The sequence below is a fragment of the Hipposideros armiger genome, unplaced genomic scaffold (assembly GCF_001890085.2).
Source record: "Hipposideros armiger isolate ML-2016 unplaced genomic scaffold, ASM189008v1 scaffold_247, whole genome shotgun sequence".
Classification (NCBI taxonomy): Eukaryota; Metazoa; Chordata; class Mammalia; order Chiroptera; family Hipposideridae; genus Hipposideros; species Hipposideros armiger.
Genome location: NW_017731597.1, coordinates 1,064,065 through 1,081,219, shown reverse-complemented (window position 1 = coordinate 1,081,219; position 17,155 = coordinate 1,064,065). Strand labels below are relative to the sequence as shown.

At 44.8% G+C, this 17,155-nt stretch overlaps 1 protein-coding gene across 3 annotated transcripts in view; it reads left to right on the top strand.

Annotated features, from left to right (window-relative positions):
- TBX15 (T-box transcription factor 15) overlaps positions 1–16,952 on the top strand; it is a 101,191-nt gene extending 84,239 nt beyond the window's left edge. For 2 of the 3 annotated variants that reach the window (XM_019655796.1, XM_019655798.1), the window contains exons 7-8: positions 3,738–3,835; positions 14,489–16,952. In XM_019655796.1, coding sequence (XP_019511341.1) covers positions 3,738–3,835; positions 14,489–15,273 — 883 coding nt within the window. In that variant the 3' untranslated portion in view covers positions 15,274–16,952. The remainder of the gene's footprint in view (positions 1–3,737; positions 3,836–14,488) is intronic. The other variant, XM_019655799.1, reaches the window with a different exon arrangement.
- Positions 16,953–17,155: the final 203 nt, after the last annotated feature.

Below are 17,155 nucleotides of genomic sequence, written 5' to 3'. Positions count from 1 at the left end.
CCTCCCTCCCTCCCTCCCTCCCTCCTTCCCAACTTTTTATGTTTAAGACTATTTCTTCACACTCTGGCTATTTCTCCAAATCAGTTATATCGAGGCATCACCAATTTGCAAAAGAGCTCTTTGGCTTGCCTCCTCTCCTTCCTTTTCTTCTTCCTCTTCAGCACATTCTATTGGTTTGGCCAGGGAGCAGCCTGAAAAGTCTAAAGAGAAAGGCCTGGAAATCAAAGAGGCGATTACAGCCAAAGGAATGAACGAAGGGGGTTTGGATATGGCCTCCGTTGCCACTGGAGCAAACAGGGAAAAGTAAGCAAGAGGGGGACACTTGCCAATTTGATCATCTCTGACTGGAAACCTCGGCGATGACATCAGATCTCTGGTGTGTCACAAACCGGGAGAGGCTTGCCATGTGGGACTTGTTAGCGACATATGGTTATCTAAGACCGCTTTTTAAAAAAAGTCTGTTTGACAATGAATTCACTTTTAAAAACCTTGAGATAAAATTTTACAAAACTAGGGTACAATGATGAAGAATAAGTAAACAGTGTGTTCCTCGGGATAAACTTTGAATAGACATCCAAGTGGCTGAAGATGTTAATGGGCAGTTGGCAAGGGCTCTTGTAAGAGAAGGTGAGGGCAGAGCTGGCTGGCCTCTGCAAGTGGACTCAGGCGCTGCTGAAGGTCAGACATTCCATGACCGGAAAGGAAGAAATCAAAGGAAAACTGAAATCTCTCTGAGACCCAAGTCGAGAAAGGCACAATTGGCTATCGAAACGATTCCCGTCTCCAATACTAGAGGATTCCTTCTGTCTTGGGAGTCTTGATTTTACATCAAGTTGTTTTCCTAAGTTTTAGACTTTGAAAAATGAATGCTGGTTAAAGTTCATGAAATAATGACTCATATCAATTGAGGTCTTGCCATGGAACAGGCATTGTGCTAAGCACTGGAACATAAAAAAACAAAACAAAATGAAAAACAAACTAAGAAAACCCCATGGGATCCAAAGCAGACATGCTAGTGGGGGAGAGGGGTGAATTATCTAATAATCATCTTGCCACGGCACTCCACCAAATCCTTATATATACAACTAGTATTTTCTAGCAGTCAGATCTGTCCAGTGCAGCTTAATGGAGTTTGAGAAGAACTAAGATGCGGCATATAGTAAACAACTAGGATTAATTTTTCTAAAAAGATACACCCTGACTATATTAATAGATTCAGTTAGGGTCCAGGATAAATCTATGAGAGATGGATCCACAGCGGATTAGTAAAGAAGGTGTGGTTAGGAAGGTGTAGTCTTAGCCATTATGTTCTGGTCATCATAGCCCCTCCCCCACAATTCCACCACCAAAACGTCCCTAGTTGTGACAGACCTGTGAACTGGATGAACCACGTGTGTGTCCCTATGTGGCGTGTCATACATTACATTCTTCACAGCTAAGGAGAGTCTTCCTGATGAGGCTGTGGAAGATGTCTGGTGCTCTCTCCATTTTCCCAGTGGTAATGGAAACAGAGACTTAAAAGTCACATCAGAGATTTCAGCCCAAGGTCAGAAAGAACTTTCTAATAGATCTGTAAAAAAAACTGAATATTTTCCTCGGATAACACAGGCTGGATAACCATCCAAGATGGTATCATAGGAAGTACAAGTGGATGACGCCCAAGATCCCTCCCAATTTTGAAATCTATGATTCTATAACTTAGTTTTTCAGTTAGATCTTAGATTTGGATAAATGGATAAGTGGTCCCTCTCCTATATGGAGCTGACTGCTTTACATAAAATTATTAATACATTTTCCACAGTCTTTTTGCTTGTTATGAAAATGAAATCAAAGCTCATCTTCTGTTTCTTTATTAAGCATGGCACTGCTACTTCTCTGTCTTCTGTCACCTTATGAAATGAGAAGGGCCTGTTCTTTGTCCTTGAGCTAATTAATATTTTGTCCCCATTACTGGCACATGTTCTTGGGAAGAACGGAATAGGAGGTGGAACCATAAAGACCTCGCCATTTGCAGTGAGCCTCCCATGCCACTGAAGGGAACCCTAAGATATTCTGGGGGGCCACCAACATTTCAAAACAAGGCAGTAATTTAAGAGCTAAGCCTGTCCCATCTATTTCTTGTATTCACCAAGGCTCAGCATGGCTTTATCTGCCTCTCCCCTTATTATTCTGAACTCTCTAATTGCCTGGACTCTTTCTTTCCACAAATAGTTCCATGTGCTGTATTCAACATTAACGTAGGGTGACTATCTGAGGATGTCTTCTATTCCTACTTTTAACAGATTAACAGCTAATAAACACCATGCAACACCCTCTCCTCTCAACCTCTTCTAAAAATACAGAGTTTGATTTGCCAACATTGGTGTATTTAAAGCCTCCAAGATTCCAGAGAAGACTTTAGAAAGTGAACTGTTCAAGGGAGGCCTGTTCAGAGAGGAACTTTTCCAATGAAAAGAGCCAATCAGTGTATGAGCAGCTCATCTGAGAAGAACCTCAGGGGATCTCATAGTCATTTCTAAGGAAAGGATATTTGCTCTCACTTAAAAGAAAACTTCTCACTTTATTCTTGGTATGCAAAACTCAAGAGAACTCTGGAAATGTATTACCTACGGAGAGGGACAGGCAGCCTGAGTTTCATCTGAGAAGGGAAAGCTTGTGTTTTCCAGGAAGGGATACCATGTTGTATTCTGGTGACTTACGTGCTTCTCCATCTCTCTTTCTCCGACCATCCCCACAGCCCCTGAACTTCCTCTTCTTCCACTTAGAAGTAGCTAGTTTGAAAGAAAAGTCAATAATCAGAAGCTGTGTTCAAAGCTTTAAGTGAAACCCCCATTAATACTCTGTTTTGAGGATATGGGATATCAGCAAGAATGTGTCTGGGGTAACCTGGAAAATTCTGCTAAAACGATGTCCATCAGCACCTCTTATATATGATACAGAGAGAATTTATTGGAGGGTCAAGTAGACAGTGTGTGTAGAGTTCAGTTATCGGATTGCTAATATCAATCAAACAGAAGCCTTCATCCTATCTGTAAAATATTGGATGTTTGCTGAAGTGTGACAGTCCTAAGTGTCGGACTCTCAAAACCAACTTATTAGATTACAAAATATAGATAAATATTTGCAGAAAAGTATTGGTCTTTTTTGCTTGGGGTATGATTTCTGAAACCAAACTTTTTCTTTGGCTTCAGGTACGTATTTCTTACTGCAATAGAAACGCAAGTGTATTTGCCTGCTTACTTCTCCTTTTATTTCTAGTGACTTGCTTGTCTCTGTGGATTGAAGGAGCCTTTAAAGTCACAGCAATTTGACAGTTTCATTGCCTCACACACCCAATGGTGGAGTTGACTCTGGGACAGACTGTGTCAGCGACATTGTCTTGTGCTAGAGAAACAGCCAATGCTATTCTCTGTTCAACTCTATTCATGATATTAGTGACCTTGACCTTTAACACTTATGGTTTTTTCATGCATACCAAACCTCCTTTGAAGCGAGGTCAGGGTGAAATTCCATCACAGTTACGACTTGCTGGCGAATAATCTGAATTGGGGTCATCCCTTCTTCCTCCTGCTACCCAGTGTCATTAGTGCCTTCTACTCTTCCAGACTAATTTTTCCTGATGGTGCCATTTCTGAGTACCTGCGTATATGCCACCTGCCAGACAAACCGCCCAGGATCTTTACAAAGTCAGTGCATTTCTTGGGATTATGTACAATTTCTGGCTTTTCTCTCTGCAGAACCGGCCTGGAAGCCATCATGGAGACTTATGCGTTCTGGAGACCCCCTGTACGCACGCTCACCTTTGAGGACTTCACCACCATGCAAAAGCAGCAAGGTAAGGCCCAGGGGGCAAGGCCCCAGTGATAGAGCTGGGGAGGGAGTGGGAGTGGACCTGAATGCAGCCCATCTGGCCCCAGCCATGCCTCCAATTTTCCCGGAATGATGAGAACGTGGTAGCTCTGTAAAGGACTAAAGCATCGTCACTGGTGCAAACAGGCTGGTCCAGGGGCAGCATTTCATCTGGCACCCCCAACTCTCTTCTCCTTCCTAAAAGCAAAGTTACATGCTCATGATTATGCCGGTGGCGAAATGACCTTTTCTATCCCTAAGCATTCATGTAGCCCTTGGTCTTTGAAGAGATCTTCATAATAACTTCATTTATTCATCATGGCAGCCTTCTCAGTGTTCTTAGTCCAGCTTTGCAGGTGAGAAATGCCTTAGCTCTGGACAGTGGGCATAAACTGCTCCAGGTCTGACAATGAGGAGGGGGCTGTCGAAAGTCCATGTGAATTTTTCAACTTGTGCTCTCTCCTTTTGCTTCTGTGCCACACTCCTCTCAAGTGGACGGGCTAGGTGGCCCTTCCCTCCCCTCAATGCTTTGGGCTTTTCATCCAATTTCCAAAATCCCTTCCTCTTGCAGCTCAGACTGGGAAATCTTTGGCCATTTGTGAAGATGGCTTGTGGGCAGATTTCAGCACCTTTTCTCAGTGCAGTCAGTGTCTCTCCCAGGCGCATGTACCCGTTCACCTGGATACCTGAGTGAAAGCTACCCGCTCACCTGGATACCTGAGTGAATGCTTTCCAGAGTGTCAGATGCCTTCTGAGTCTCCCTCTCCAATCTTTTCCTGTCCCAAAGTGACAATGATCAAAATTATGGATAGACCTTATTCTGTCCCATCAAATGGTCCCCATTGATAGAAGCCTAGTTTTTGAATTTGTGGCTTTGTAATTCTGGGACTGGGTTACATATTATATTACAATTCCTTCTCAGAGGAGCTTTTGGCAATTTATACACTAAAACAGGTTTGTAACCTAAAATGCTGAAATCGCTCAGGGTTAAGATGAAGATAGAGATGAAAAGCGTAGGCTCTGCAGTCAGACAACCTGGGTTAGGCTCTTATCACTGTTCCTTCCTAGCTTTGTGACCTTGGTCAAGTCCCTCATCCTTTCTGACACTTAGTTTTCTCATCTATAAAATGGGAGAATAGAATTCTTATGAGGATTAAATGGGACCATGCGTTTCAAAACTTAGGAAGCACTCAGTACATGCTAACTGTTGTCATCATCATCATCTTTGCCCCCCACCCCCATGTCTCTGTATATGGATACCTAAGAGGAAATGAATCAGGGACAAGAGAAATTGCCTTCCTTTTATGGGAGTTGGGAGAGATGGGCCCTTTTCTTGGATAGCCACTAGCTCTCCATGTAACTTTGGGCACGTTACTTCTCTGGGGCGTGGTTTCTTCACTTACAAAAGAGGGACAACTTTTCATGAGGCCATTTATATACATATGCTTTAGAGATGAAAATGTATCTCGTAGAGACATAAATAGGTATTACTTGACCCTATTTATTTCCGAGCTGGCTTCCTGCTTACCTGCCCTTGCCTTACTCATTGACTTTCAAACCTCTAGCTAAGTAGGTGTTTGTATCATGGAGGCTGGTAGGAGAGGTTGGCGGGGGTACTGCCAGTTCCTGAGAACAGGCATTGGTGATGACACTGTGCTCGAGGCTGTGTCCCAAGATTTCCCACAGGGCCTGGCACCCAGGAAGTACCTACTGAACAATGAATGAGGTCACTGGGTATCACTGTGGCTCAGGTAGGCAGGGTTACTGTCTGACTACATCTAGGAGCACAGCCACCTACTATGTGTATGGGTGTGGACATGGAGTGATGTTGGGGATACAGACTGAATTTCACCAGCATATGGGGCCATGGGGCAGGTACGGCATGGGGAGCTTGAGTGACAGGCTCAAGTGTACAGACAGCAGGTTTCATGGTACCTCTACTGAAAATTTATCGACACAAGGATGTATTGTTGACACTCTGCAAATAATGGTTTAAGAGAAACTGAACTTGCAAAGCACAACGTCACACTTCTTCAGTGACTCCCTTTTCTGTTGGCGGTGGTGGTGGTGGTAGTGGAAATGAGCTTGAATTATTGGATACATATGGCAGTGGGATGGGCTAGAGGAAAAGTCCATATTCTATTAAATAGTGTAATTGGAATACAGTTTTGAACTATACACTGAACTGGATCCAGATTCCCATTATTACAAAATATGTGGCTTGGTTTCTTGATGTTAATGGAGGACGTAAAAGTAACAATGCTCATGCCTTCTTCCCTTAAGAACGAAAAGTTCCAGTAACCCTGGACAGTATCACTCATAAAACGAAGAGAAGAGACACAGCTGTCCGTGTTGAACTGTTTTTGCATCTTAGAAGGCGTAGAGGGTGGTGAGCTTCTGTAGGAAGCTTGAGGGGCAGACTGACTGTGCAGCAATTCCCTTTTGGCGATGAGGGTATTGGTGTTGGCGCCGAACCTCAGATCTGGATAATGACTGACTCGCACAGGTGTCCCGTGTTCCCTCACGGCTTCAAACACATGGCCACCTGGCATGTCCAATGCATGACCCTAGCACAGTTTTGGGCAGCTGCTGCTGGAGGCGGGTCAACCATTCTGCTCGGATGAGATTAAGGAGACCTTGCTCCTCCTGCCCTTGCTATCTTTTTTATTGCTCTTTTATTTCAATCCTTCTGTTGATAACATTTCAAGGGAAGCCCTTAGGTGAATTAGCCACAGTTTTGCGAAAACCCAAGTCCTTCTGTTTTTAAAAACATATTGAATGTGTGTTCTCTATAGTTGTTTTCTCTTATGGGATGAACGCATGCAACTCACTATCCTCTGCCCTTGACACAAGAAAGAAACTGAGGCATAGAGCAGTCCAATACCATATCTGTGGTCAACAGGTGGCAGGACTGAGTTGAGACCTTCAGAGTGAATCTTTTAACGTGTCAGGACAGTTTCTACCAGACCACGTTCTTTTTCTTCTTCTTTTTTTTACTTATTAGAGCTTTAATGTTCTACCAAAAAAGTCCTTCCAATTGATGGTTCTTGCTCCACCCACCCCCCCAACAACTTGTGCCTTAACTCTAAATAGGTCCATATTTCTTACTTTTTTTTAATTTTTTTGTTAGTTTCAGGTGTACAGAACAATGCAATAGTTACCCTTTTCACCCTCACAAAGTAACAACCCCCCTCCCCCCATCCACTGCCCTCCCACCCCCGATATCATGCTTATCTATTACAATTCCATTGAATCCGTTCCCGCACTCTACTCCATGTCCCGAGGTTATATATGTATATATAATTATCGTTGACATACAGTATTATTCAACATCAGTTTCAGGAATACAATGCGGTGGTCAGGCCTCTACATCAACTATGAAGTGGACTCTCCAAAAGGACATGGGTCCATCTGGCCCCCTAAGAAATGCTTACAACATTATTGATTGTATTCCTCGAACTGTCTTTTTCTATCCCTGTGGCCAAATTACAATTACCCAATTGTATTGTCTCATCCCTTCCCCTTCTCCTTCATCCCCACCCCCCATATTTCATTTTTATGAAGTCAAGTATATGGTATTCAGACATTTTCATTTAGAATTAGGGAGGGAATTTATACTTTTGGAGAATCTGGAGATAGAAATTATATTTCAGGAATGACTCCTGCTTGAACACTGTCAGTGACAGGGACAAAATGAACTAACCAAGTAAGTTACGCTTGGGGAAGCTGACTGAGATAACACTGAGGCAGAAGAAAGAAATACCAGCCTAGGTCAGTTATGGCCAAGTTCAATCCTGTTTGTATGGACAAACCTGAGAGAGCTTTTGTGAGCAGTGTCTCCAAGTGATTTGACAGCTGTTGGGCTAAAAGGACCCCTCCTGGACCAGTGACACCAGAGCTGGCAGGGTGTCTCCATCTGTGGAAATGAGGAGACCTGCCATTTACATAAGTCTCCTCCGTCCCTCCCTCTTCTCCTCAACTGGTAGCAGACATCGCTGAACAGATTTCAACACCTTTAGGTGTTTTACTGTTTGCCAGGCAGTTAAAGGTTAGATTCTAAGTGTCTCTGTTGGTGTGGGGGTTTGTATTAAAGGTTGGTCAGTGAGAGGGATCAGACACCAAGCAAATACTGAGCAAAAGATTGGGTAGCAGCAGCCTTTGAACTACCGTTTGATCACTGTAATGACTCAAAGATAGCCAATTTCTGCAAATCTCATTTGTCCCTGAGATAAGGAATAATGCCCACGAGGAGCTCTGGACAGGGCTTAGAGAGCATCTCAAGTCCATCCACTAAAACACACAGTTATTGTTTACATACACAGTCCCTTATATTCAATGTGTCTGTAACAGAGGCCATGACTGACCTCACAGACTTGGCGCCCTCTACTGAGGGAAGGACACCACCATCCATTCAGCATCCGGATGTCTCTCGACCCTCTTCCCACCTACCATAGCCAACCATTACCAAGTTCTTAAATCCATCCCCATCTCTAATCTCCCTTGCTACCACCCCACTCTGAACTGTCATCATCTCCCACCTGACTTCATTCGCAGGCTCCCCTTGGTGGTAACGTAGCTGCCAGAAGCCCTGGACCTACCTCCTTTTAGGTTTAAATCTGATGGGAAAGGTCACGTGCCTCTCTCCTAAGGTTTCTAGCAAAATCTCGCTAAGTCTCATTGACTCTAATTGAGTTGCCCCTGAGTGGTGGTGGTGGTGGGAGAATATGATGCCTCAATTGTCCAAGTGTGAGTAACATGATTTCCCTGGAGGTAGGGGGAAGGGGTGAGAGTGGGACAGTGGGTGTTTCTCAGTGGGAAACCGGCTACTATTGCCAGAAGAGAGGCAAAGTAGTTCCGAATTACAATAACAACAGATGTACACTGCAGCAAGGAAGACAGTAAAACAAGTAGCAGAGAAACAAATGAATTAATGGAAAGTGAAAAACTGGGGGCAGTCTACCTAGAGGGTGTGGTAGGCATAAAACTGGGCCTTCTAAGCAGAGACCAGTGTGAGAAATGAGAATTGGGCGAATGTATTAAAAGCTGTTTTACAGGAAGAAATGTGCACCTATGCTTGTCTTGAAACTTTACGGAGAAGGATGCACTAGGAGTCTTTCTAAGGTTGAAACCACACAATTGCCATTAGCGCTATTGTGTTTCACATTTGCATTTTGAGAAGGGTGCTCATGTCCACGAAGGAGGGTGATTCCTTAGCTGGATGAACAGGGCTGTGATCATTAAACTCTGTGGCTGGTGGGGTTAATGTCCTGGAATCAGACCATGGGGTGCACACATTTTACCTCTTACCTGTCTGAAAGCCTCAAAGGCGACTCAGGGACAGATGCCATCAAGTTACAGGAGGAAAGAGGCTGGCTTGTGAAACGAAGCGATTACATGGAAATTTATTCTTTACTAGCCCAGACGGGGTTTTGTTTCACTGTTTTGCAGGTTTTTTTTTTGGGGGGGGGGAGAACAACAACATAAACCCTAAAGGAAACTGTATGTGAAAGCCTCCATATTGCAATCTGGAAGTGATCAATTTCAAGATGCAAAAGTCAGCAGGTTTCGTATTCAGGATTTTCACAATCACATTTAACTTGTCTTCATGGTACACAATATTTAGGTTATTGTCCTTGTGTGGAATCACTGTTAAACGTGTATATATATATTTTTTGGTTATTTTGGCTGTTAGACTTGAATACTGGAGCAAATTAATGTTGAATATCAATTTTAATGAGTACCTTCTTAGTTCTATCCAAGGGTAAGATAGAATGCAGGGAGGTGGGGCGGATGGGGATTGGTCTTGGAATGCCAGAAAGTTTTTGGCTACTTAGGGCATTACATTTTTAAAAACTAAATTATTTATTTTTTATTCATTTATTTTAAAATTAAAGTTGATGAAATATTATATTCATTTTAGGTGTACAACATAGTGATTCAATATTTATATACCTTACAAAGTGATCACTATAAGTCTAGTAACCATCTGTCACTGTACAAAGTGATTATGCTATTATTGCATATTCCCTATGTTGTACTTTACATCCCTGTTCACGTATACATGGAGAAACAAAACAAATGAACAAAACAAAACAGAAAGATTCATAGAAGCAGAGAACAAACTGATGGTTGTGAGAGGGGAGGGAGTGGGGGGGATGGGTGTAAAAGGTGAAAGGGGATTAGGAAGATAAACTTTCAGTTATATTATAAATAAGTCATGGGCATTCCATTTTAATCACCTCTCAAAAGTGGATTAAGACCTTGGCGGATAGTGGGAGAGACACCAATTTACCTACTTGCATTCAATTCTGCTTTGCTTGATCTGAGAAGAGAGAGAGTTGGTTTAGCCTGTGGGAATATGGCCCTCGTGGGTCCACAGCTCTCACGTGCCCAGTGCTATACCATTCACAGCCATGAGGCTCCTCTAGCCTATTACATCGGGGCATGTGGCTGTGACATCACGCCCACCACCAGTGCGTGCGAGGGCCAGGTGCTCAGCTGCACGGACAGAGGTTGCACTGGAGAGCCATCCCCATCAGAACCCAAGTGCCCCAGCATCCCTTTTCCTTCCTCCAGCCCCGATGAAAAAAAACACACCAAATATTTAATGCCTAGGTGCCCTTTGTAATATGTATTACTTCATGTATTTCTCAGAACATCCCTACAAAGTAAGATAATTGTAATTCCATTTATATGGAGGCTAACTTGCTAACGTCAGTAAGACAGCTGGGGCCGGGCTTTATCTGACTCTGTGGTCCATGATCACCCATGAAATAAAGATTAAGTCAAGGCCCTAGAGCATTTGGAGCCTGTGGGTACTGAGGGGATGAGGGCGAGGGGAAGAGAGTGCGATGCAGGAGAGGGAGGCCTGCTTTTCTCCGAGAGGTGGCTCTGACCCCTCGGTGTCAGCGTGGCCTGGCCTCCTGCTCTGCCCTAGCTTTTGTGTGATGAGAGGCCTCCAGGCCAAGTGTTGAAATGCACAGTAAGGGCCGCCTGCCTCCTTCCTCTTATGTGGCACTTGGCTGGCGCTCCCAATCTTGTTTAACAGCTGACAAGTTGTTAGATCAGAAGAGAGTCAAGACTTCTTGGTATCTCGGTTTGCTTCTCTGCAAAATGAAGACTGCAATCTTCTCTTTTTCTGTGGCCTTTGAAGAGTCGCTATTATCTGTATCGAGTACTTTACATTAGAGCATTTCTGCAAAGTGCATAGAAGCACCGTAACCTTCCCTTGGACAGGTTTGTTCTCCCCCTTCAAATGCTTGTTTGTTTGTATGCAGGCTCCCACCCCCTGAAGCTCAGCAGGCCACCAAGTCTCATTTCCAGGGAGTGTCATTTAAAAGCCAAAGCAAGCTGACTACAAACTTTTTCACATGTGCCTCTCATCTGCTCAGCAGAAATCCCTGTAACTTGTTAATAGTTCCCTTCATATTTTTTTTTTTTGTAGTGAAACCAATTGAGGCCTTAAATCAGTACCATTCGTTCCATCGTGGGCCATCCGAGAAAACCATTTAGACTTGTAAAAAGTCATCTGCTCCATCCCGCACTTCCTGCTCCAGGCCAGGGCCCTATGGAGCAGACCTATACCAGGACAGTTCTGTGTGCTGATTGGGGGGTCTCCTGGGGGACCCCATAAACATCAGATCTTGGAGAGCACGGCCAGACTTTCAAAGAGACGAGAACAGATACAGAGCCCATAAAACACAACTCTCTTTACAGCTGGAGTTGAATTTCCCCATTTGTGCCATAGCACTTATTTCACGGAAGCTCGTGGCATTTAGGGTGGAAGGTGAGGAAAATGTGTAGGAGGAAGCACACGCTTCCAGAAAAAGGATTCCCGAGCTTCCTGTAAGGCCCTGCAGGCGAGGCTGTCCAGAGTTACGAGAACAAGAAACACAAGATGCTCGCCCTCTTCCTTTTCAGCCAGCCCCTTCCAGGATGCTTTCGTTATATTAAAAGGATTACTTGGAAAGTATTGTTATTGGCCATCCACACTTTAGAGTAAAACCTTGGATTGCGAGTAATGTGGTTTGCCAGTGTTCTGCAAGACGAGCAAACATTTCTCATACATTTTAACATGGTAAACGAGCAGTGTCTTGCAACACGAGTAGTTTGTTTCCAGAATGAATTATGCTCGCAAACCAAGGTATTACTGTATATTGGATCCTCAGACATAACATAATTCTGGGATGGACGAAAACTGAGCCTGTCAGTTTGAGGCCCTCATTTCACAGATGAGGTAGCTCACCTGGCCTGTGGTCATGAGCTGGATGGAGGCCAATGGACCTGGACCTGGGCTTGGTGCTCTCCCTGCCATGGTCAGCTGCTGGCTTCCTTCTTCCACAGGTATTGTAATGTTGGCCTTAGTTCAATTTGTGGAAGAAAAATCTTTTTACCTCTCTTAAAGGAACTTAAGGCATGAATAAGAAACAAGGAAGGAGAATTTCCTGAAATGACTCTAAAATCAGCAGCTATTATAACTAAATCCAATGCTACCTTGGAAGCTCACTGAAGAAATTTGTTTGACCAGAGGAGATGGTATTAGTTGAACTTTGTCAAAATTTAACTCTGAAAATAACTATTCATAAGAGCTAAATTTGTAATTCTACAGCCAATACTACTATCATATCTGTGGATATAAGCTGAGGCTTTTTTTTCCTGCTAAGAATGAACTCTGGGCTCCTTTCTGATGTGTCTCAATTTGCACATCTGGGACGCTCCTGCCTGGCACATTGTGGATGGCATTTTTGCATCTTAGTATCTGGGATCTTGCTGATTTTCTTCCCTTTTCCTTCACTGATAAAAACCTTATTCCTGCTCCTTTCCACTTAAAACGGCCTTTACCCTTTCACAGCAGCTCAAGTTCTAAGTGTCCCTACCTGAGGTGTGGATGACTGAAAGGGTGCCATGTGCCCTGGGGAATCAGAGCTCTAAACAACTCTGGGAAATGCCCTATCTCGCCTGGAAGGAGGGATTCCACCACGGGAGATTCCTTATGGAAGACAAGGCAGCCACTCATTCTGGAATTCAAATGAAAGCTCCAGCAGCCTCAGCACTGACCACTGTCTTTGACTTCCAACGGGCGAGGCAGGAAGTGGATGGCCAGGGAAAGGGGTGTCTTGGAAAGGTCATTTTGGCCTTAAACTCTGAGACCACACTGGAAGTAGGTTGGGTTGAGCTGGCCCTTTGTCTGCTGGTGCATCAATCAGCCACCAGTCCAGTTCTAATATCTACATGTCATAAGAGCAACGCTTTCAAGTACAGATTCAGGGACTGTAGGAGATGGAAGGGACCTGGAGGTCTTCTAACCCAAAGCGTGCTCCCTAGACCAGCAGCATCAGTATCACCTGAGAACTTATTGGAAAATGCAAATTCTTAGGCTCCGCCCCAGAAATATAGCATCAGAGACTCTAGGGGTGGAGTTAGCCATCTCTGTTTCAACCAGCACACGCGTGTTTAAGAATCACTTCTCTAGGCCCTTCGAAAGAAGGAATTTGGGTTGTATCATTGGTTCTCAACCCGGGCCACACATTAGAATTATTTGGAGAGCTTTAAGACAATATGGATACAGAGGTCCCATGCTCAGAAATTCTCATTTAGTCAGTCTGAGGTGGGATTCAGGAACGTCAGCAATTTTGAAAGCTTGACGCTTCTGCTAGCTTGAGAACGACTGATCTAACTCAAGTTCTCATCTTCCAGAATCTAGATAAAGAAACTGAAACCCCGAGAGGAAAGCGATGTGCCCAGGGTCAGATGGGGGTTAGTGTGGCAGAGCTGTGAGTAGAACGCAAATCCCCTGACTTTATGAGCTGTTTGGCCTCTTGTTGTTTAAATATCCAAAACCCAAAGACTACATTTACAATCTTTGTTCCAGTCTGAGACTGGACAGGCTCTCACAAAGGGAGATGAGCAGAGCCTGGGGATCATAATGGTTTCGTTTTGAGTTAGCATTGCTTTATGCTAACTGAGCTCTTACAATTGTGCTCATAATGTCTTTCATATGACAGAACTTCAATCCCGTACCCCAGTTCCCACTACCTGTGCCCCTCTGCTCAGCCCTTCAAGGCCTCAGCCCTGACTCGGTACCCTGCCCCAGTATCCCGTTTCCTCTGAGACTAAGGTCCTGAGATTCGGTGTCCTATATTTTTGACTGGAAGACTAAATATGGTGAAGTAGGCAACAGTGCCAGATTAAAATACTTCTGTAATGCATTTGCACTGAGAATGGGAGAAGTTGAGCTAGTGGATTTTAATGCTGATTACCAGAGGTCTTACTGGAAAGTGAAGTTGATGGTGAGGAGTGGCAAAGTGAATATTGGAAGGTTTATTATTTATTTTTTTAAAAAACAAGACTTACTAAGATCTACTTCATAGAGAAACAAAAGAGTTTTTTTAGTGTTCTTTTTTGTCACCCTCTTTGTCCTCTCTATTGGAGTGTGGTGTGTATGTGTATGTGTGTGTGTGTGTATATGCTGGCCCACACAGGTGGAATCACTTAGCATAAGTTTGCTGAGTTAAGTGGTTATGTAAAAGTCAGCCCATCTTGGACATTTGAGGGTACCTCCTGCATGGCTTGCATCTGGCCTAGACAGACTCAACTTAAAAGGCCTCTGTGTCAATAGAATTCATGTTTTATTTTTCAGGGGGCAGCACAGGCACTTCCCCGACCACCTCCAGCACTGGGACACCATCCCCTTCAGCTTCTTCTCATCTTTTATCTCCATCCTGTTCTCCTCCAACTTTTCATCTGGCCCCCAACACTTTCAACGTGGGCTGTCGAGAGAGCCAGCTGTGCAACCTGAACCTCTCTGATTATCCACCATGTGCCCGAAGCAACATGGCTGCCTTGCAGAGCTACCCAGGGCTGAGTGACAGTGGCTACAACAGGCTCCAGAGTGGCACTGCTTCTGCCACTCAGCCCTCTGAAACCTTCATGCCTCAGAGGACTCCATCCCTGATCTCAGGAATACCAACTCCTCCCTCGTTGCCTAGCAACAGCAAGATGGAAGCCTACGGTGGCCAGCTGGGGTCCTTCCCCACTTCCCAGTTTCAGTATGTCATGCAGGCAGGCAATGCAGCCTCCACCTCCTCCTCACCACACATGTTCGGGGGCAGCCACATGCAACAGAGCTCCTACAATGCCTTCTCTCTCCACAACCCTTACAACCTGTACGGATACAATTTCCCCACTTCCCCGAGGCTAGCGGCAAGCCCAGAAAAACTGAGCGCCTCTCAAAGCACTTTACTCTGCTCTTCTCCTTCCAACGGGGCCTTCGGAGAGAGGCAGTACCTGCCCACGGGGATGGAGCACGGCATGCACATGATCAGCCCTTCACCCAATAATCAGCAGGCGACTAACGCCTGCGACGGCCGGCAGTACGGGGCGGTCCCAGGCTCCTCCTCCCAGATGTCTGTCCACATGGTTTAGTGGCGGGTCCGACGCACCGGGGAGCCTAGAGCAGCCCAGGCCCCAGTCCCCATGGGCAGATCCTCCTCGTTGGGAGCCCAAAGCCTTTGAAACACAGGAACTGCGGTTTTTTTTGTTTGTTTTTTTTTGTTTTTTGTTTTTTTTTTTTTCTGGCGGAGGAAAGCATATACCCAAGAACAATAAGAGACTTTCAAGCCACTGAAGTATTCTCGCGGTGAATCATCTCCAACTCAGTGGCCATTCTCCTGCCTTCCCGAAGCTTCGATTTATAAAGCATCGTCTCCTCCAGAGTGGCCTTTGAAGAAACTGAATAATCATTTTATAATAATGTTAAGGGAGATGCTAGTGTTTAGCAGCCATGAAAAGTTAGCCACACACACACACACACACACACAGACCTATCGGTACATACACACATGCATGAGTACACACACACACACACACACACACTCACGGCTCAGACCTGGGCGAACTCTGTGGAAGGAGGCCCAGAATGGGTGCTTTCACCAAGAATTTTTCTATGTACAACGCTAGATGGACTGGGCTAGCAGCAGCTGCCGACCTCGGTCCCCTGCAGCTTCCCCTGTTTCCGGAATGAACCATGTATCCTGGAACCCTTTCCCATCGATCAGGGTGCAAAGACGTCAGCACTACACCTGGACTTGGCTTCTTGAAAAGATTGCTTTTAAAACTTTGATTGTCTTCACTCAGTGTGCTATCATCGACGTGCCCAGTGGGAAAAGAGGGAGTAAGAACAGCTGAATGAGAGAGGGAGAGAAAGAGAAAGAATAGAGGGCAAGAGAGAGGCGGAGAGCAAGACTGAGAGAGGAAGTGTGAGATTGCTGAGAGTTCTGATTCACCAAGGAAGTTTGCTTTTGGTTTGTTTCTTCCCATCCCCCCTACAGGTTATAGAAAGAATCCTGGTGTCAGTGAGGAGGAAACGGCTCTGGGACACTGGGCCTGGTCAGGGTGCTGGTGAGAGGGATCGGGGGCAAGGAGAGCACCTCCATCCCACAGGTCTGACCGTCGTGATCCAGGAGAGGCGGGAAGTGCCGTTCCCAGAGCGCGCAGCCTGGCGGGGACGCAGCAGTGTGAGGAAGGACGAGTATTACAATCCCGGCAATGAAACCAGGCGCAGAGGCGACAGACAGAGGTCTGGCCTCCCGCATGCCAGGTCCAGACACCTGACCTGGACTGCCGGCCCCACAGCTCCTGAGGCAGGAGACATCCTGTCACGTTCCAGGGAATTGCAGATGGGCCTCTACATCCTTCCACCTGCCCTTAGATCTCCAGTTTTTTATCCAATAGTTCATTGCATTTTGATGCTTTGGGTTTTTTCCTTCATCTTTCCCTTCCCTTCACATCCTTTAATGATAAGAAAACAAGTGGAGTTTGGTGCCAGCTAAACTTTTAAAAATGGTGTGGAAATGCAAATAATACCAAGTAAAATAATACAGATATTATTAAGATTTTTGGTTTTGAGGTGTTGTAGATAAGTGTATTTATGTGCCTAGTGGGGGAATTCAAAATTATGAATATTAAAAAAAAGGGGGCAATAAAAAGGGTATGTAAAATATGTATGAAGAAAAGGTGTATAAAAATTTGCCCTTATGCACGGAACTCTGTTTCTAAGTGCCAAGCACAGAAAGCCGCTAAATAAAATCTTTGCCATTGTTTTCTGCGTGTTTGTTCATAATGCATCAGCCTTACACTTCACAATGACCCCAACATTGTCATTGCGACTGCTTTAGTTGATCTTTATTCAGACCCCATCAAGAAAATGTTACCGTCCTCACCTTATGATTAGTAACTGAGCAGAGAGATGGCGTGAATCCAGAATCAGAATCATATAGCTAGCCCGTCACAGAGGGAAGTAGAACTT